Source organism: Chaetura pelagica, unplaced genomic scaffold, assembly GCF_000747805.2.
Source record: "Chaetura pelagica isolate M959 unplaced genomic scaffold, ChaPel_1.0 scaffold17, whole genome shotgun sequence".
NCBI classification, from domain to species: Eukaryota; Metazoa; Chordata; class Aves; order Apodiformes; family Apodidae; genus Chaetura; species Chaetura pelagica.
Window position 1 is genome coordinate 3,971,696 of NW_009970726.1, and position 22,132 is coordinate 3,993,827.

At 41.4% G+C, this 22,132-nt stretch overlaps 1 protein-coding gene across 1 annotated transcript in view; it reads right to left on the reverse strand.

The window, feature by feature from the left end:
• Positions 1–22,132, reverse strand: part of MKX (mohawk homeobox) — a 44,265-nt gene that overhangs the window by 20,410 nt on the left and 1,723 nt on the right. The window contains exons 2-4 of the mRNA XM_010007033.1: positions 21,991–22,128; positions 15,083–15,236; positions 13,532–13,867 (exon numbers count right to left, since the gene is read on the reverse strand). Coding sequence (XP_010005335.1) covers positions 13,532–13,867; positions 15,083–15,236; positions 21,991–22,128 — 628 coding nt within the window. The remainder of the gene's footprint in view (positions 1–13,531; positions 13,868–15,082; positions 15,237–21,990; positions 22,129–22,132) is intronic.

Consider the following 22,132-nt stretch of genomic DNA (forward strand, 5'->3'; position numbering starts at 1 on the left):
TGTTTTCAAGCTAAAATAAGTGTCAGATCTTGATGCACATTGCAATGGCCAAAAAAAACCCAACCCTCAACTGTAACTTTTACCTCCTTTCTCCCTAAATTTTGTTACTCCATATGTGTAATGCAGCAAATGTTACCACCCTATAGATAAGCACTAAGTGTTTATTCCAGATCAGCTACAAGCACTGAGCTCCCAAAGTGGTTAGATGCTACAATGGAGAAGCTGCTGCTCTTGGGATGGTTTTCAGCAACAATTGCCCATCTGAAAATCATTAGTGCATAGCAGTGGATTTTCCACATGTTCATAAGCTGGACAAGCAGGTTGCCCTTGAAGTATGGTTCCCAGGGGGAAGAAGGAAAACCCAGAGAAAAGTATTCTATTGTCAGATCATGGTTTCGCTAGAGCCAGACAAAAATATGGTCAAGCATTCACTTGGCTGCTCTGCTGGCAAAACTATAGGGTACTGAAATGGAGACAGCTAATGAAGAAGGCAAAGAATGAAGCTCAGGAAGAAGAAGATCTTAAAGGAGTACAGATACTTTTTCTTTTAAAAAAATCAGAAATAGGGTTATGTATGCAAACTTAATGACTTTCAGATTACTGACCTTTATTTTTATAAGGTCAAAAAGGTTTAGAAGGGGTAGTCTTTTCCCCATAGAGCATCTCATCTTTTAATTCAGCTTGTTTGAAGCACTAATGAGAAAGCATTGAAGGACCCGAAATAAGAAAGGCCATGAATATAACGAGGTAGTATTTGATATTTAATGCCCTATTAATCGATAATTTAGCTTGAAGAAGGAAAAAAGTTGGCAAAAGGGAATGGAATTCTTTAGCTCCTTGTTTTACTTAAGAAAAATTCCCAAAGGGTTTCACTTAAACAAAGAACTTTAGTTTTCCACTGGAAAGACAAAAAGAAAATCTTGGTCTAGCATGTCCTGCCACATGCTTTAACTACACAGTAAAAGAGTATGTACTTGGATCACAGGCACATTTCAAAAGTGTAGTATTTATTAGCTGCTCTGTTGCCAAGTTCCACTATTATCATTTTATTATAACTAAGGTATATTTTTACTAACTAAATTATATTTAAGTCTTTAGTTTAAGCATTTAAAGGTCTTGGAGTGTCACGTACAGATGACATACAATATATCACAGGAATTTGTTGATTTTCTTTCTGCTCTGTAAATAGCTTCCCTGTATCTCTGATCTTGGAGCATTTGACTTTTCTAAACCCATAATCCAGCTGTAAAGATATGCAGGGGCCGAGGGAGCAAAATCCTCAGCTGGAGCAGAGCTCACCAAGGACGAAGTTACCCTGTTACCCATGGCACACGTGTCCCTTGCACTCCAGCAGCACAAACACGCCTCTCCCCATTACCTCCATCAAGCACCTTGTTCCAACCCTCCTCTGCTGCCCGTCACCCAGCTCACCCAGACTTGGCTGTTTGTTCCCAGCTGGGACCACGGGCTGTTCTTTTGCATGCAGGAGGTGTTGCCTGGTGCGATGCAGACTCTTCATGGGAGAGCCAGTGGCTTCTGCCAAGTTTGCCCCAGCAGAGCCTTGACCCACATCCTCTGTTACAGGATTTTTGGTCCTGCAGGGACTGTGGAGCTGCTGCCTGGAGGCTGTTGGGATGGGACAGAGAGAGGATGTGGCCATGAGGCAGGAGAGGGATTTGGTGGGCTCACATCAGGCTGGGTGTTGCTGCTGCTGTGTAGGGAGGGGGTGTCTCCAAGCAGCCACAACCCCTGCAGAGAGATGACAGGGCTTCTCAAGCCTCAGCAAGTGCAGCAGTAACATGGTGCTGAATATAGCCTTTATTTTTCCTATTTTGTGCAGGGAATGAAGGAAGACCAGTACCAAAATATGAGAACTTACATTCTCCAAGGGTCACAGTCTTTGATCTGTCAGCAAAGAGCCCTCTGAAAGCAGCTGGAGTTCACCAAAGGAAGTTTGGAAAGCTTTGCAAACACATGAACATGGTGTGTCAAACCATGTAGCATGCTTTGGGGCCAAAATACTCAAAAACCAGACCAGATCTTGGCGCACTGGTTTTTTGCTTTGTCCAACATCAAGCACTTCCAAAGGCTTGGTTTGAAAACATCTGAGTGCCTGTCCATCAATTATCAGGTGAAGCTAAAGGCACTTGGAGCTGGACACCAGGTCTAGTTATTAGCTCCTTTTGAAATAAGAGGGCAGAGAATCAGGGATTTGAATCTGTGAGTTGAATGAGGTATAGAGGACTGAGAAGTATTTTCTCTATATAGATCCGTAACAAATGTAACAAACAGAAATTAATACTTAAGTGTGCTAGTAGCCAAGAGAAATTATTATTCCTCACAGTCTCATTAGACAAGGAGTGAAAACAGCAGCAGAAATGCTGGGAGACAACACTAAAAAGAAAACAGGCTTAAAAAGACACCTGCCATATTTTTTCATTTAAAATGTTTAAACAAGCACTTATTTTCTTTGGTTTAGACAGCAAAAGAAGGCCTTTTCATTAGAAACACTATCACTGGGATCAATACCTGCAGATCAGCTTTGTCTTCTCTGCTGACCTTTCTGGACAGGATTTTGGGATTTGCTGGGCAGGCTGGAGTAGGCACCTCAGCAAGGCATGGGATTTGAAAGGGAGGTATCTCATCATAGAGGCTCCTCACCAGGGAACGCCTGTTTGTCTGGCTTTGCAGAGTTCACTGTCATAGTGAACGACTGCCCAGCTCTGGACTGAAGGGATAAGAACTGCAAAGTGGCAAGGCAGCAGGCTTGAATTCCATGGATAGAATCATTGTAATAGAGCACTCTGTGTGTGTGTGTGAATGAGAGATTGTACGGTTTACGAACACCACCACAGTCCCTGGAGCTGGCCAGAGCAGGAGAGCATTTATAGGTTCTCCTCACTTCAAAAAGTGTCTCTAAACATCCAGTACTACTGAGGTAAAATAATTAGGAAGCCCATAACAAGTGTAATTCTCATATTGAGGGCAGGGAAGGGCTCCAGGTGTCACCCAGCACCCATGCCCTCTAGCTGACCTCAGTCTCATGGGTTATACTGGGTTCTTACTGACACTGATGAATTAGTGATGCAATAACCAACAGGCACACCAGCTAAATAGCATGAGAGGGAGAAAAGCAGGACAAAGAACTTTAGTGTGGCCATGTAATGGGCAATCCACCACCCCTCCTGTACAAAGCTGTCATAAATATTTGGGAGCAGAGGGTATAATCTGCACACCAGCTCCAGGACCTGCTCCCCAAGCAGCCATCAGTCCAGGCTCCCCAACATCTTAGCCCACAGTGGGGCAAAACCAGACCCTGATCCCTAGGGTGGGAGGAGCAATTAGAAGAGCAGGGACCTGGGATGAAAGTCTCCTTGAAGTCAATGACTAAGACAAACTCTCCAGCACACCAAGATCTCATTAAAACTGCCTGCAGTGTCTAGCCCACAAAGTACATCTAGTGCAAGGAGAGCAATCCTGCTGCTGTTTTGCAATGCATTACAAAATACCTTGGCTGACAGAAAGAATTTGAAGCAATTTGCTCCTGAAGAGCCAGGTCGTGAAGAGCCTTCATTTTTCCAGCAAACTGGATTTAAAGTTGACAAATAGTAACTGAGAGAAAAAAAAAGTCTGACAAAGTAAAGGGGAGATGGAGAAACCGACAACATTTAACTTGATCTTCAACTGTGTAAATCTGTCAATACCCACAAATGACCACGAGGCCATATGCCAGTTTTTACTGAGATACCGTAACTAAGACATTTGGCTGGTACCTCACACTGGAAAGAAAGTTTTTACATTCAGAAATGTAAAACATTGTAACATTTAAGGAATTTTGGCTACAGCCCACTAGCCAGCCTTCCCCTAGCGTTAGCTAAGGGATTATTTTGAATGTTGCTTTGCTTTTCATGCATCTGTTGCCTGAATCAATGTGGAGGCATGAGGGAGGGACTGAAAATTGGCCCTAGAAATAGTGGTATATTTTAGTGTCATAACTGAGAGTTTTGGCAATCCCTGTTAACTTGAAATGTCAGTGCCATACCAAACAATCTGGTCATCATAACCTCAACTTCTGGCCATCAGTGAAAGAGAAGAGATAGAGCCTCCAACGTCAGGTTTCAAGGCCACTGAAAAATTAAGGAAAACATATTTTGTGGCTCACTGGAATTTCACTTCACCTATTTTTGTGTGTTTCTTTTCAGATGTTCCAGCTCTAGCTGTTTATCTGATCTTTTACTGTTTGAATTGTTTTTACTTTTTCCAGATTTTCTACAACGCAGTTTACTTCTCCAATTTACTATCCTGCTTTAAACTCCAGCTCTTTTTTTTTGTGTACCTCACATATAACTCACTTATATTGTACAAGCCTTCTGTATGCTCTGGCTGTTAGGACATATTTCTCTCTTAACAGAACTAAAGTAGCTATCTGATGCCAATTCGATGCCACAAAGTATAGAAGACCTCAAATGGACTTCAGTAATCATTAGTAATTTCCACATCTACCTCCTGTATATTATTTGCAATTTTTAAAGTTTTTAGTGAAGTCAGTTAAATAAAACACAATCCAGCTCTGCTTCTCTGGTTCTGGATAATGAGAAATTAGAAACTGAACTTCACAGATGAAGGGAGATTTTTTTCCAGAACAGGTGTTTTTATGAGCACTCTCCTTTCTCCATCAGGATGGCAAAAAACTCATACAGAAACAATACTCCCAGGTTCCCCACATTTTCCAAATACAGTCAAGGAGTTTTCCAAGTAGCCAGGTATAAACTCATCCACAGCCCAATGTTAGTCCACACAGAGATTCCAGCTTCCCCCTTCAATCCACTTCTCAAATGGTGCCAAAACCCTCCCGAAAGCTTCTCTATGAATACACATGGAAGATCAGAAGTCTGGTCTCGCTAAACTGCTTTCATCATTATTCTTCTGGTATTCACATCATGAACAAATGACCTAAAAATTTCAGTTAAACACATAAAGGAGTTTTTTAAAGTTGCAGAATGACTTTCAAAAACCGCAAACGTGCAAAGGGAAATAGGATTTGCTGGATCAGATAAGATTACTAGTGTATCTGGTCAGGCACGTTCAGTGTGTAGCTTTTTAGAAAACTAAAAAGAAAATGGGAGGAAGTGATGATGCACAAAAGTAATTTTGCAGTCCAATACTGAACCAGATTTAAAGATATTTTAAGAAGAATCCTATAAAAAACCCCACTCAGAAGAAAACAATCTGGACTTTTAATTTCTCTATTTTTTTTTCAATTATTATCATTAGATAAATTCTAGTGCTCACACTAGTGTGAATACAATTTAGTACACTACCTGGGAATGATCAAACCCTGCTTTGACTCTTAAGAGTTTCAAGCGTTTGCCACCCAGATTAAAATACTGGTAAGGAAAATGGATGTGCTCGAACAGGGAAGCAAATGCAGAATAACCCAAAACATTTTATTTATTTACATATATGACTGAATACAAATGAGATGCTTTTCACTACCCTTACCACAGACACAGAATATCTCAAACTCCAGGACCACTGAGAAGCTCACACTTTTATTCAGCAGTCATCAGTCTCCAAATTTACAAGCCTAACTCGGACAGTTATTACTGGGATGTACCTGCTTAAATCCCTTCCACAGATGGAAGAATGAACACTGCCCATGCCAAGTTTCAGTCTGGATTGAATTTATACAGCTGGGTCATAAATTAGTGAATTAAAAGGGTTCTAATGGGAACACAGACACAGCCCTAACTACAGCAAGATGAAGAGCAGCACTGTAACACTGCATGGGGGACAGTTCACACTACAAGCAGAATCTACCAGGACATTACCCAAAGTTGTGTTATTTCTCCCCAGCAGCTGAAGGAGGCTGGGACAGGCAGGAACCCCATGCCAGGTATAAAGTTTCAGTTCAGACATTTTTCCAGAAAGAAGTGAATTTGTTACAGGCTCCAATTCCTTTAAATTTGCTGCCCCAGAATGTGACAAGTCCAGCCCCTGTCCCGCTCCTGCCACCGCCCCGTCCTGCCTGCCCTGCCCATCCTGCACCCTGAACCCTCCAGATCACACTTTGCAGCACATAGATTAGTGTGTTCAAAAGTGTCACCAAAGGCAGCAGCTACTCTTGAAGGAGATGACATATTTCACACGTAAAAGTAACTCACTGTTTCTAGTCCCTGTTATCTCTCTCTCTTCTCCATACAGGTGCCACAGATCAATGTCGGAGTGCAGGGGGCAGAACCCTCTGAAGACCCAGGTGAGCCCTCAGGTGATCTGCCTCCAGCCACACTTTGTGCTCAAAAGCACTTTCCAATCAGTGATATTTAAATTTAAGTGTGTGATTTCAAAGCCACTTCTGGTGGGGTGACCACAGATCTCTCTGCATTTCTGTCTTTACAAACACTCGTGTTTTTCTCCTCTTTTTCTCCCTATCCTGTTTGAAATGGTATTTTTCACGTTCATTGGCAAGACCATGTTTCACAAACATGTTCCGTGTTCACCCCCTCTTCAGCACAAACAGCTGATAACTGCATTGTGCTGCCAGGTTCCTTGAGTGGGACTGAGCAGAGCTGTGCAGTCTGGTGTCTCCAGAAGCGCACTGGGGAAAAGCCACAGCAGCTCCTTTCCTTTTCCTTTTCTCTCCTTCCTTCCCTCCCTTCCCTTCTTCCCTCCCTTCCCTCCTTTCCTTTCTTCCCTTCCTTCCCTCCTTTCCTTCCTTCCCTCCCTTCCTTCCCCCACTTCCCTCCCTCCTTCCCCCTACCAGGGCTGCAGCACCCAACGCTTCTGCCGCTCCGCTCCAGCTGGTGCATTTCCCCATTATCTCGACCTCTTATCTCCTCCTGAACCCTCCCCTGCCCTCCTCCTCTAAGAAATGCTTCCTTTCTCCCTGCTATGGCTGCAGCCAGCCGGCTGGTGCTCACAAGGCTGAGGATCCCTTGGAGCGGTGGAAAGCCAGGCCAGTTGATGTGCTGCAAGGCAGCTGGGAAGCCTGATGTTTCTGATGTAAGAGATCTGCACATAGATTTGGCTACTGGAGAAAATCCTTCTCAGGCAGTGGAAGGGGAGAAGGAATCAGAGCCATTTCCCTAAATCGGTTTTCCCAAGCTGTAGTTTCACACACTCTTTAAATACTCCTTAAATTAACTGCTAATTTTCTTACTAATTTGCCTACTATATTCATTACTAGCCATGCAGTCTACAGCTAAAATTGGAAAACAGTCTGATTTATGAGCATGTCCTTTTCCATGCACATAATTTCCTGAAACATTCACATTTGGACTGACCCTAGGTTTTAAGACTAAGCATAATTCTGAAGAAGTTTTGAACAATGGGAAAATGGGGATAAATATTTCTTTCTCTGAACACACACCTTCACTAAATGAATGAGGCCCGAGGCTTGCCAGGAAACAGCTCTCACTAGGGCCTGGAGCACTGGTTAACGCTAAAGAGGAGTATTAAAATATATATAGTTGTTAGCCATTGGTGACAGCACCATACATTTTTCCTGCTGTGTCTGGGAGAAGTCTTGGGCAAGCACAGGGGTCTGCTGCTTTTTTGGCCACTGATGCAAATATTTGCATTGGGGAGATTTTAATGGTCTCAGAGAAACACAGGCAGGCTGTCTTAGCCCTGAGTTTTTGGTCTCTCTGATTTTTTGGACAGATGTTGTCATCTTTTCCATTTCAAATAACTAATGCAAGAACATCTCATTTGCCGTGATGATAAAGCTGTCAGGAGTCCTGAGATGTGCTGCCCTGAAGCAAGCTGACTTGAAGAATATCCTCTGTGGCCAAACAAAATGGTCGAGATAGTTTTTACTGAAGTATGTGGAAAATTTGCCATAACATCCACAGAAGTAAAACCAGCAGCTGAGGTGCACGTACACCTCCTCTGCTCCATGGAGTCTTCACAGAAATAATACCTGAATTATATGCATGAACGTGCTGCTATTAGAAGCACATCGGACCAGCACACAGCCCACATCTCCAAAAATCTTTAGTATTTTGGGTTTAAAAACAAACAAACCCCCAAAACATTCATAGCCATTTGCATGTGAAAACAAACAGATAAAACAAGGACACACTGTTTTCACCCAGCACCTGTGAGAAAACAGCTACTCTCATATCCCAAAAAACATGATTAAAAGCAGTGACTGGAGAGAAACTGCTCATAAAAGCTGAAGAAATGCTGCTTCCCTCCCAGTGGGGCTGGCTCCCAGCGAAGCTCCCCCCAGGCTTTTAGGAGGGTGCCTAGGCTTTTGGGAAGGTGCTCTGCCCCCGGTATCATCAATGCACCCAGCCTGCCCAGCACTGTCCCCCATCTGAAACCTCTACAACCTTTCCACATAAAAGATTCTGTTTGCATGAAGCACCATTCTCCAGATTCATGTAGAAATAATCCTGACCCATTCCCCTTGCAGCTCAAATACTGAGAAACAAAGACACTAATGGGAATTAGAAAGAAAAAAACAGCTTATTTGATTTTCCCTGTTCAAGTGGGAAGAAATGCAAAACATGAACAACCAACTTAACTAGCAGGGAGTGAGCAGGATCTTTAAAATTCTCGAGTTTGGGCTGTGACATCTGGTATATTAAACCTGACACTGTCCCTGTAGTAAAGCCATTTCCTTTTAATCTTTCTTTTGAAAAAACAACAGAACAGCAAATTAAACACAATCCTCTCCTCAATACTCAATGCCATGCTATTTCAGTGTTGATGAATCAGGTCATGTAATAATAAAATTCCTGCAGAAATATGATCTTAACTGTGTAACCTTCAAATTGCAGTTCTGCTGCTGTGTGCATTTAGTACTGTACTTGACATTCCCCTTTTCCATTTCACTTCTGGATGACATTAGGATCTGCAACAAGGCTCTCCTTCAGCTCTCCCAGGTTACCATTTATTTTAAAGTATCCCCAAGGTCTCCAGCACCATTTAGATCAAACTTGCAAAAGTCACTGGTAGTTGTGGTTTTTGTGGGTCCCTCGAGTTGTTTCTGAAAACAGGTTCCATTGTGTTCATATTATGCTTTTAAATTTTATAGCTCATTTTTAAATTACATGTTAATTTCTAAAAATGTTGAATTGCAAGGAAAAGTTGGCAAGGACCACACAAAATTGCAGCACTGTTCTGCAGCTTGTGTGTGTCTCTGTATAGTACTTATATGCACAGCTATACCCTTACATTTAAGTGCTCTGTGTGAATGTGGGCCTGACCCTGCAGTGTGCTGAGGGTCTCATCGGAGGTGCTCAGCATGCTGCAATAAACAACACAGGATCATGCTTTATAAATCACAAACTTCACAGCATTCAAATGAAAGAAAGAAAGGCGAGAGGAAAGAAAAAGGCAGCAGTAATGAAAACATCAGAAACTGAACACACTCCTGAGTATAAATATCTAAAAATAGAGATCAAACATATCCAAAAATCAACTATTAAAAGCCACACTCCTTCCCAGGTCTGCAAGTCTTTACTTTCCTCACTATTTTTATTTGTTCTGGCTTTCTCTTCTGTGGTAACACATTAAGTGAAATTAATGAAAATCTGCCTACAGAAAAAAAGTTAGAAAACTCTGTCCTGCCATTTCATATCTCATTTTCATTTTTGCTGTTTTTCACCAAGCACAGCTCACCAGACAGTGATATCCCAGAAAGTTGGCATTTTACATTTCCTTGCTCTGTCCGGACGCAGAACATTCTGTTCCGGCAGGTGGGAGCTGCCAGGGCACCGGCAGAGCAGAGCAGCCTGCTCACTGACCAAGGCAGCATGAACCAAAGACCGTCCTCGCCGCTTCAGATTTACATCCAGCCTCATCACAAACATTATCAGAACTTCTCCTGGTAGATCTCTGCAGTGCTTGTTGCAGTTGGACTTGTTTCTTTGTGTGTTTATACAACAAATAGAGATAGGCAAGCCTGGGTTTAAGTTATTGCTGTCACACAGTGAGCCTGCTGGGAGTGACAGCACGCCAAGGAGTGAATGAAAACTGCTTCTCCAATGTGGGTATTTTACTAAACAAAAACACAGAACTAAGCCTTTCAGTGGTCAGTTTCAGATGCATACTTTATAAATATTTATATTTGTATATATACACACGTCTATATATCTCATTATATATATATTTATTATATAATATATATTTATTTATATATATATATATTTCTAGATTATACCTGCACTCAGATCAGTCCAAACTGACATTTTCTGCCTTAAGTGAACACATTCACAGGTGTCACGTTATACCTGTAAGCAGATCAGCTTACAACAGAAACACTTGGCTGTGTGACATATCCAAGTGTGGCTGCACCCTTTCCAGACAGCTCCATCCTCCCTGCTCCACTGGGTCCCTACAGCAGGCAGCGGGAGCAGGACAGAGCACTGTGGGCACTGCACCTGCCAAGGGCCCAGCTTTGTGTTTCCTGCTCCCCCCTGGCTCTGAAGCCGCTTCCCAGGAGCTCACAATAACTGTGCAGAGCTACAAAGTGAGGCTGCCCTCCCGAGGGTCCGTCACTGAGCCTGCCCTTGAGCTGCACATGGGATTTCCCAGCTGCATGAAGCTAGAGTAGCATATGGCCCAGTGTTTATAAGCATGTTAATGACTGAAACGGGAAACTCTACTACCCGTTTTCCTTATAAACTTTAACCTGTAAGGTATTGGTTTTGTCCCTGGATGCTGCACTTGTACCCTGTCAATCTGGCGTGGGCTGTTGAGACACATGTGGCCACACTGACCCCGGGCACTGTGTGAGTGGAGTCACCCCAGACACGCTGGGGTACCTGAACTCAGGGTCTGGCCCACAAAGTGAACCATACGTGGTGAGTAAGCTTCCCTCTCACAATATGCTACAAGAAGTTGCTTTTCCAGAGAAGCATTAATGACTTTGCTTCAACACCAGTGACCGCCTGCTCTCAGCAGCATGCCAACTTTGCCAAAGCTTCCTCAAAAAGAAAATGTCAATCAGTTTTCAGTCTGTGCTTTTGGAAATACTGTTCAAAGTGTCTTCATATGTCTTCATAAACTAAAACATCTAGTATGGACTTCATAATTATGCTTTAACCCCCTGGTGTTGAAAATTAGCTCTTTCACTTTAAAAATCGCAGCATGGAGCTCCTTATAAATGGTGATATCTCACTTAAAAATACACTTACTGCTTTCAGGAAGGTGTGAGTGGTACATTCAGACATACTTTGGTATTTTGCTTAACCAAAATGGATTTCAGTTATTTTTAAGAAATATGAGTGTGCTACACAGCTGCACTGAAAACTGCCATCTCGGGTATTCAAATTACAGAGAAAAGACATAAAAAATTAAAATGTCCCTATTTATCTCTTCCTGTCTAACAATCATCTGGATAATTTGATCTATCTGTAAATAGATTTCATGAATGGATGATAACCTGAAAAATATCTGCTTTGTTTGTGAAAGGCTCAATTCCTGCATTTGTAATCATTAATGGGACTGTAATCTTGTAGCTGAAAAAAGCCTGTTTGTACCTGTTATTTCCTGGATGCGCACAGATATACAGGAGGCATACAACAAATAACACAGTGTGTGCACGTGATCCCTTTTCTTTCTGTCAGCAGGCTACTGCTTGTCTCCTTTGGAAGTGTAAAAAGAATAAAATATATCCTGAGAGCTGCTGGTGTGTTCACAGCAAAGACCATAGCACTTCAAGATGTTAACAAAGATATTTAAGAACTGACTTAAATATTATCTCAAGAGAAGTTCCAGGAATGTCAGTTATGAACTTTAAGGACAAATATACTACATTTTAGTCATTCCATCCCATCTTGTGAACTCACACAGTTACAGTGTGTCTGTTTCAGCCTTCTCATTAAAAACCTATTTCTCAGTGCAGCCTACAACTTGGCAGGAAGAACTTAATCCAGTAGCAAATTTATTACCATTTTTTAAAAGTCATCGTGTCCATTTTTAAATTATTGTATAAATGCACAGAAAAACATAAGTTTACATATCTGAGCTGCTGCATCTGTTCCTGAACAACTTTTCACTTAAAAATAAAACTTGGCAGACAATATGCCCGTAATACAGACCAAATGCATCTGGTATGCTAAAAAAAAAAAAAAAAAAAAAAAAGCTAAATGGACAATGAGAGTTAATTTTGAAACTTATTCATCATACATGCCCTATTCTTGCCCTGTTTTTCTACAGGGACCCCACTCCACCCTTGGCTACCCTGTGACAACCTGCACACACTAACATCCTCCTACAAGAGCACCTATCCTCCTGAAATCCTTGTGGCCCCTCCACAGGAACAAAAAAATCACATTAAAAGTGCCAGAAAAAAGAGGGCAAAGACTGGAGACCTGAGAGGCTGCAAAGGCAGGGGGCACCCGAACCTGCCTGCCAGGGAAGCCAAGGGGAACCAGGTACAGCATCTAAATCTATACTCACTTTAGGGCAAAGTCCTCCAGTACTGTTAATCAGTTTTCATCCACTCCAAAAGTGATGCTGCCTGCAGGGTGGATCCTGGCTGAATAACCCCCCAGTGAGGGCCCTGGGACAATGCTTCTGCAATGGGTGGAAACCCAGAGATGCTGGCAGAGACCTCCTAGCTTGGGATGCAAATCTCCATTTTTTTTGAAGACAAGGGGACAGTCTTTGCCTTACGTCCCCCAAAAAATACATAACAAACCTCACAAGAGGAGCCTTCCAGCACTTCCTGCCCCACAGGGACCTGATCAAGTCCTGATCTTGTCCTGATTTGCAGCCATTTACTGGCATGAACCAGACAGTCCTATGTGCCTTCTTCTGACTGGTAACACAGCAGATGAAATAAATCATGCTTTTATCTTCTTATTTATAAGATTAAAATAATGCATTATGTGTAAGCCTTCAAAAATATTTAGACAAGATATTTAATGGCCACATCTGTGGCCCCTAATTTCACTGCACTGAGACTGGAGAGTGATGCAGAAATTGGTCTAAACTAATCCATGTATTCCAAAGGGATGCACGAGCACCCAAGGGCCATGTACTGGAGAAGGCACTCTAAGGACTCTGCACAACAGGGGAAGATGTTCATGTGAATCCCATTGCAGGGCATATGGTTCATGTAAGTGTCATGAACAGCCACTTTGAAAACTGAAAGCCTTCCTCTTCCTTCCAGCTGGGCCCATTGAGTACTTGAAGCCTCCTCTAGTCCTCCCTCACTGTAAGAGAATGCTTAAGAGTTTTCTCACTCTTTAGGCTTGTCTTAGTACTCACAAAAACTGCCTGTAGGTGTAATTTCAAAAGTCAGCCCCATAGCTCTATTCAAAAAGCAAAGTGGCTTCTTTAGAGGTCAATAACAATATTTAACTTCAATACTACTGATAGAGCTTCTCCAGTGAACGAGAGGATGAGAGGATGGCCAGGAGCGATCTACTCCCATACAAGAGGATGGACAGGAGTTATCCATCTTCGGATGAGAGGATGGACAGGAAAAGACTCAATCAGATGACACTCATTCCAGGTGACACCATCCACCAAAGCTGGCTGTTTTAGAAATGAAGCAGAAAGAATCCCTTACCTGTCCGGTAGACAAAATTGCCTTCTGTCTCTGATGATGATGGAGACACCAATTCCTCCTCAAATTCATTGGAACTAAATGAACCAGAGTGATTCCTTTGCCTTGTTTTTTCCATCATGGCTGCATTAGTAGCCATGACATGTCTCAATGAGTCATTTAGGTAACGATTCAATAAGCTGCTTTTGTATTTGGGGGGTGACACGTAATCCTCATTGGCACTTGTTTCTGGTCTCACTCCTGGTTTTATTACTGAACTTTCAGTTTTAATCACAGTGTGATGAACTGGTTTGTTATATCCCCCTTCATTCAAATGGTTTCTTGGAGGATTTTCTCCATCTGAAAACAAAGGAAGACAGACACAGTAATATTTAACATCTCTACATGTTTAAAATTGCTATAGATATAACTAAAAGTAGAAAATAATTTTAGATTTCAGCATTAGACAATTATTTAAATTTTCTTCTGTTCACATGTTGTTCACAGTAGTTCCCAGGGTTCTCAGATGTTCCAGCTACTCCAAATCAATTAGCTGTAGAAAACAGTGTCTGGGTCTAATTTGTTCAGGAGCAACACAAAGCAGGTAGAAAAAACCTGAGAAGTGCCCTAAATCAGTTCCAGACATTTCAAAATCTGGGTGAATAAGCCATAACTTGAAATGTGCTTCTCCTGAGTACTATTGATGTCAGCTTTTGGGACAACACTATGACAAAGTTACGCATATTTGCTTAAAATGTTCTCTCTTAACTGTCCTGCAGCCAATCTTTCAAAGGCAAATTACAAAGTAATGGGTATACAAACTGAAATCGGAACAAAGAAAATTGAAACTGAATACAAATTAAAACAGTGTTCTGAAAATTCACCTACACATTTCTGACAATGTTCTGCATTAATTATGTCTGCGGGTGCTTTTTTCAGACAGTGCACCTCTATGTCACAACTGACTGACAAAGCACCCACAGACATGATACAAATGTTCTACCAAAAATACAGGACACCATTAAAAAAATTCCTACATCTGTTTATTTTGGCTAAGAAAGAGGATTTCAGTGCACCTTTTAGGGAAAATATTTTCTGGTAAGACCCATAAAATAAATACAGTAAAATCCAGTTTAGCATATAAAAAGCCCCACTTGAAGTTAATCAGATTCTCGTGTTAATCAGATTCTCTTGTTAATGATGTGATATTGCCCTTCCATCAAGGAACAGTCAAAAGATTTCTCACTTCCTTAAACCATCAAATGTATTTTTTTTTTCCTTTAATGCAGATTAAACCAACAGGCTTGTAGAATCTAATGAACTAACAATTACTCTTTCAGTAACGGTGCTATATGAAACAGGCAAATAACATTCAAGAAGACTGACACCCTGATTAACCTACATAAACACTCTGCAAAGCTGCATTGTAGTGGGAGCAAAAACTGGCACCTAATTAACAAAAAGTAAAGGCAGATTGAGTGAGGGCATTTTGTGAGAAATCAGAGCTGAGGGTACCTGATATATCCTGATCCTATTTTAATTGTTTTTAAATGGTTAAAAAGAGCATCAACCAACCTTCAGAGCATGAGTCATCACTGCTCACACTGAGCCGTTCAGCATTTCCTTGAACATATTTGTTGTACAGTTTTATTCGTAAAGCCCAGCTCAGATCTGGTTGCCTGACAGTGTTCTTCAGGCGACGTCTTGCATTGGCAAACCAGTTTGATACCTGCATGCAAATGAATGCATTAGTTTATCTTGAAAACAATGCAAATAAACAAAGAGAACCCATGGAATTTTCATTAGTTTCATGTACGCTCTAAGAAAATAGAAAACAAGGGAGACGTGAACAGGAGTTCAAGAACCTGTCACTGAGCCGAGTAGGAGCCTCGGATAAGAAGGCAGGTTCAGGCTTTCCACCATTCCCAAGAGTTAGCAAACCCTCACAATTAACAAGATTTTAATTAAAGTGTCCCAAAATAGTTTTGTTTTCTTTTGGTTTTTTTTTTAGATGATGCCCTGAACTTTCAATACAAACTTTTGATATATTACTAACATCCTAAATTAAAACAGATGACTAATATTGTTCATTTGCCTTTGAGACTTCTGTAGGCTACAATAAGGCTGCTGAACAGAAAAACCTGTTCTGATTTTGGCTATATAAAAGCCCAAATTCTCCCTCCTGCTTTATCTAACAGCTAGTGGATCCCAGAAAAGTCTTACAGAGAATGTAACCTGCTTTGAGTCACTGCAGAAATCAACTAATGCCCCTACAGAACATTTTATGAATGGTTTTATGAACTCTTTTTGTTACGGAAACCCTAAAAACCAGTGAAGATGCAGACTTCTCCCACAGCATTTATTGAACAAGAGACTGGCTTGTGTTTCCTCTCAGCTGCAGAGCATTTACTGGAGTTTGACACCGCAAAATGAATACACTTCAGTATCCTTCTAGCATACGCAGTCACCACAAAGTCAGGCTCAAACACAAGGATTTCACAGTGTTTTAAGTACCAAAGGAGCAATAGTACCCAATATAGTCTTCTGTGCCAGCAGTGGTAATCACACCATCAAACAGGATGAACGTACTTGCAGTGACTTTGCATGAATGAATACCTGAGAAAATGCTGGTCTTGTTTCTACTGTACATTAAAAATAGATAAAATAGGAAATACTGATACTGTCAGAGTGACCTTACCATAACCTTACTACGAGCAACAGCAACAGCAAGATACCTACACTCTAACTCTATTTAATGATAAATCAGATCTTAAAAATGCTGTTTATGCCTTGCAGGAATAAGTGTATTTTGACATGACCTCTGTGAAAAGAAGACAGAGCAGCATTACTTGCAAAGAAGAATGTAAAGAATGTCAGGAGAGCCTATAGCCCTACGCACATCTTTTTTTCTGTGAAAGTGTACACAGAAGTCAAGACAACTGAAGTCATATTCTGACATGGGAATGATCGTAACATCGAATTTACATTAACCCACAAAGCTAGTCAATACATTTTACAAATATGTGCTACCTTACTTACTAGAGGTCCAAACTGTAGACCTCACTGTTGGATTTGGGCCCTAGTTTTGTCATCTGTCTATTGTAGCTAAGGTTGTATAAATCGCACAGAAACATTTTACTAATCATTCTGAATTGATCATCTCTTCTAGGGTAATTCAAAAGAAATAAATCTATCTGCTTAAAGGAAAAACAAAACTTCACTTCAGAACTTAGAACTTAGTAGTGGTGCCTTAAGGGTGCCACTTTGATTTTACTTAAAATCATGTTTATGTGAAACAGAGTTCCACCAAAAATACAGCAAGCCCTGGATCAGTGCTCGGATGCCAAACACGTAACTATACAAATCACATAGTTTACTATGACGGGTTAGAAGATAAAAACTGTAGCTGGAAGAGAAAAGTAAGTAATTTTCATTCTCTTCCAAGACTACTTGTTTACATTCATCATATTGACACAGCAATCGTTACAGTAAACCAGAAAGGGTGGGCTGGGATCCATCCACTTTCTAACACCGTTAACAAACTCACTCCAGACTGCTGAGCTGAAGCAGCAGTCACTTGGCTGTTGCATGATTTAGTGTAACTCTGAAATCAAGTATGTAACAATAGAGATGGATCAATCCAGGGTGCCACTGAATATTATAACAGTTACTGCAGCAACTTACAAAACCAACAGCTTTCCAAGATCTCACTAGAAAGAGGTTAATTATGCTCCATTTCATTACATATTGAAATATTTCATCAGTGAAGTGCCATGTACAGAAAAGAAAGATAGGGTGGTATTAGTGTGACTCATACATAAAAGCAATTAAATTTAGCAGGAGTGATTTTTGCATGGTACTCTTGGTTTATTTTGGGCTCATTCTCCCCATGCCAACACTTTGCTTTCTGCATATCAATATGAAAAGATGAGTCATATTTTAAGTCTTCTGATATGAGAGGAGGAAATAGTAGTATTCAATCATTATGAAAGAACCTGAAGTCAGCATTTACAGGAGGAGCTTTCAGCTAAAGCAGAAAGCAGCAAACTCACTCCAGAAAATCTTATCCCAAATGCAATTACAATCAGGCTGGTTAAAGCTGAAAGCAAGTCCATTTAAGAGATTTTTTTAGGCTAGATCAATGGTGTGGTATCTCTGTGTGCTCTCCTGCTCTTGGGCACTGGTGTATGTTCTGGAAAATCTTTATCTCTAGGATATCAAAAGATTCAACCTCTCTCCCACTCTTCAGTCCTGGACAGCCTCCAGGTGTGTGCACAGGAAGTGGCTGCAGGGCCACAGGCTGCATCTCATAGCAAGCTCACCCTCAGCTCCAGCCGCAACCTGTATTACTGCAGGCTGTTCCTGCCTCCTTTACAGCCAGGAACAAAACTTTACAGTTTTGTCACTAATTTAATCCAGCTCTACATATTACCTTGTGTACCCATGCAGTCTTAAAAATCTTGCATGCCTACTGCTTCAGGTCGCACTCACTGAGAGTGCCTGTTTGCACCACACTTACTTAAACTATTACAAAAAGAAACCTAAGCTGTCAAAAACCATCCAGCCTTTACCATGGTCTCAAGTTACACTACTGTGACCATCAAAAATAATTAAAAAACCCAAACCAATTATTTACATGCAAGCCAGTAGGAAAACTTTTGTCTCAGAAACCTGTCAAAGAACCAAGTGGCCTGAAGAAATGCATGATGAAACTCACTATTCCTGTAAATTAACAATCATATAGTTCTTCAAGAGGTGAAAAGATAAAACTCAAGGAGAATGATAATGGATGTGCTTTCTAGCATTCATATTTTACAGCAGCTCAGTTATTCCCAAAGAGCATCAGATACTTATATGAGCATTATGAAATACTGACCCTCTGGCTTTAGTTCTGAAGAGACTCTTCAATCTTACTGCAATTTGTTCTGCTTCACTGCTTAAGAATGGCCAAAGTTTCAAAAAGGGAAAAGAAATCAAGCCATTCTCTTCCTCCAGTAATCCAGATATGCCTTTATGAATCTGAATAGTATTCAATCCATAGCAGCACATGACCAATATATTAATTCTAGTATTGCAAAAACTTCTCTTCAACAATATGGATATTCATCTTTCTTTCTGGAAGAAATACCCACCCATTTTTCTTTTTTATTTCACAAGAACATCAAACCCAAAATTTAAAATAAAATAAACCAAACACTGTGGTAATAACTCAAATGAAAATGTAGCATATTAATAGCACATTAATAGGAAAAATTATGGGGTTCTGAATTGGAATCTAATTGAAGTAAAACATAAAATGCCTTTTCAAACTATACTGCTTTTTTTGGTTTCCCGCTTTGGCAGTCGAGGAAATAGAGAACTTTGGACTGTTGGACTGAAAGCTGCAATAACATTTGGCTTGAATGCTCCTGAAGACCTTGTTGGCCTGCTCAGAAGCAAGGCATCCCAGAATTTGCCCCAAGTTTTGCTACTACTTATTAAGAATCAAGATGATTTATGATTCCTGCAAAATCCTAGCTCCTTGAAAGAGTTTGGCTTCCCTTCTGCAGCGGTGTCGGACATGCAGCTGGAACAGCCCCCTTGCTGTCCCACTGCACCCAGGAACAAAGGGTTAAACCATAGTATTAGCAAAGCCAAATAAATAAATAAATTTAAAATCAGCCAAGTGGGTGAGAGCAAAACTAATGAAAATAAAGTTATGGAAGATTTGACATGCAGATACTGCCCTAATAGCACGTATAGAAAACAGAGCTGGATGTTGGCCTCCTCGCAGAAGGATTGATTCTATCTATGCCACAGTCCTGCAAAAGCTCCTTGGGATAGATGGTACATAGTGGAATAGAGTTCATTAGATTAAAGAAAAGCACATGGAGAAAAGTTACAGCTATATTATCAATACAACTGTGACCCACTTAATCTCCCTGGCAGCTGCTGAAGACTTCTTCCTAGGATGTCAGTCAGGTGAAAAAAACAAAAAAACACCAACTCTTCATTCCCTAAACAGCATTTTGGCAGAAACCCAAAGGTTCAACGGTATCTTCTGTCTTCCCTAGGCCTTCTGCTTTCTCTTTCTGCTTCCAACAACAAGGCATCAGCACATGAGAGATGCTGGGAAGAGGTAACAGCTGTCAGCAAACAACAGCCTCCACTGGAGTGGAAAGCTGTGGGGCCAAGTGTATGTTTCCACCAAGAGCAAAAACCATGGGACAGCACTGAGAAATGGGGGAAGAGTATGAAATAGTAGACAAGTCAGTGAATGTCAAAGTGTGTAATGCCAAGTAAACATCATACACTGATTCCTGCTTCTCCAGTGATGCCTGGTGTTACTAGATTAGAAAAGCAATCACAGGAGACCCTGGTTGCTGCTTTTGTGAAGTGCCCCTCCTGGGACAGAAGCAAAGCTTTCCAACAGATACTAAAGCCCAGTCCTGAGCCTGCTCTTGGTTGTACCACTCAGCCAAAAGCACACAGCCTTCGGGGAGGCTATTTCAGATGTGCCCAGTGTGCCTGTGATCACAGCCTGGTGCTTTCCCTCTCACTCTCAAGAGAACAACAATTTTGATCTCAATGTTCTTTCTGGGCATCGGAAAATTAGATGTGGGACGTGTGTTGTTTTGTTCTTCCAGGCTCAGGAATAACTGCTGATGCCAGACATATGTATTTACCTCTCATACAGATGCTATCATATTCCTTGATTAAAAGAGCACTGCACCCAAATGATGGAAGAAACATCTGGGGGTTCTTTTTGATGGTGTTCTTCCGTAAATGAAGATAGATGTGCTGGTTTGCACACCTCTTTCAGATATTACAGTTCAAAGAAATAAGGCTGGTCAAATTCAGCTTCAGCGTAAACCCACGGGAGTCATGTGGGTCTAACAGAGATAAATGTAGCTCTTCATATTTCTTTCTGATTTTATTCTACACCTTACGGAGATCACAAAACTCCATGGAGTAGTGGCCATGGCTCCCTTGATGCTTTTATAGAGGCTAACACAGCGTATCCCCAACAGGATTTATCACAGCTGCCACAAGAGAAATACTGCAGAAACCCTCAAGTTGTTTTCTTTCCTTGCCTGTTATAAAAGAATGGGAGAAGAACTCCTCAAGATGTCATTAATGATAAAGTCTCCCAACATGTATTCTGGATGTATGTTTTAAATCTCACGTAAAAACAGGAATATTCTAAAAGCTATAATCCAGTAAACTACTCCTGTTGAATCATAGCATGGAATGGATTGTTTACCCCACCATAGTTTTAAAAGTCTGAGTAAACCTTTCATCTACATTTTTTAAAAGCAAGAAAAGTTGTTTTAATTATATCTTCCAGCTATAACTGGCATTTTCGGAGACATTAGTATTATTTTTGTCAAAGCTATGGTGGTTTTTCTAGTGCAACAGTTTCAGAGTGAGGTTCTCAAGTGTAAAAATTTCTCATTTTGCTGTTACTGAGATTCATAGCACTGGATTTTTTGAAGGAGCACTCAAAATAATAAAGCTGAATTGCCACCTTATTTTTCTAATACTTCATGTTATTTTGGTATTTTCATGTCCTTTGCAAAGTGACACATAATGTGTTAGGCAGAGAGCTGAGGACCCAATTCTGTAAAGCACATGTGTTTCATTTTATGCACCTAGCAGTAGCTCCCAGTAAGGAAATTAGATTATTCACAATGCAGAAATCTTTGCAGCATCCAGACCTGAGATAGCATCACTCAGCAACCGATAGCATTTAACCACATATTTCAATAGACTTCCAGATGGCAAAGAGAACAGAGAAGATTTATAAACATTTGCAGCCAACTCTGCACCTCTCACCACGACACAGCTGCCAATCGTTTCAGTGGAGTTCTACCTGAGAGCAAAACAATTACTCCCCGTGTCTAATTGCACTACAATGATAATTTCTGTGAGGCTGGGGAGCAGTCACTGCACGCTGGGCCACTGCAGACAGTGTGCGCGGCAACACACGTGCAACAGGCGGTGATTGCTATCAGAACAATGTCACTGTTACCATTCTGAAAAGGGAAAAGAACACTCTGCAACTTCAACAATTCCCATTCCGTGCTGAAATTTCCCATTACTGAATTATTTTTTTTTCTACCTAAAGATTTTTAATGACTTAGCAAAAATATTTCCACTGTATTTATAAACAAGATTAAAGAATAAGGGCATCTTTTCCTAGGGGAGACAGCACACACCTTCTGCCGATTGCCTTTACCGCGTTCCCGGCCAGGACATCCCAGACATGGGAATTCCTGTTCGGGGGATACGGTCCTGCTGGAAGGGGACTCCTCGGAAGGGCAGAGGGAAGGATGCGCAGGGCACCGCTGTCCTTGCTGGCTGCAATGATGCCCGCCCTGATGCCCAGCGCTGCCTCTTGCTCAGCTCACAGAGGGGCTTTAGCTAATGATGTTCCTGCCCCTCCCGTCCACGAAACGCCCCAGAGCAGTCGCCGGAGGTGGGGGTAGAGGGGGGTTCCTTACCTGTACCAGGGTCATCTGGGAGCCGAGGGCAAGCAGGATCTTCTCGGTCTTAGTGGGGTAGGGGTTGTCGCGGTGCTTGTAGAGCCACTGCTTGAGCGGCCGCGCCATGTCCTGCAGCGCTTGCCGCTTGTGCCGCACCTTC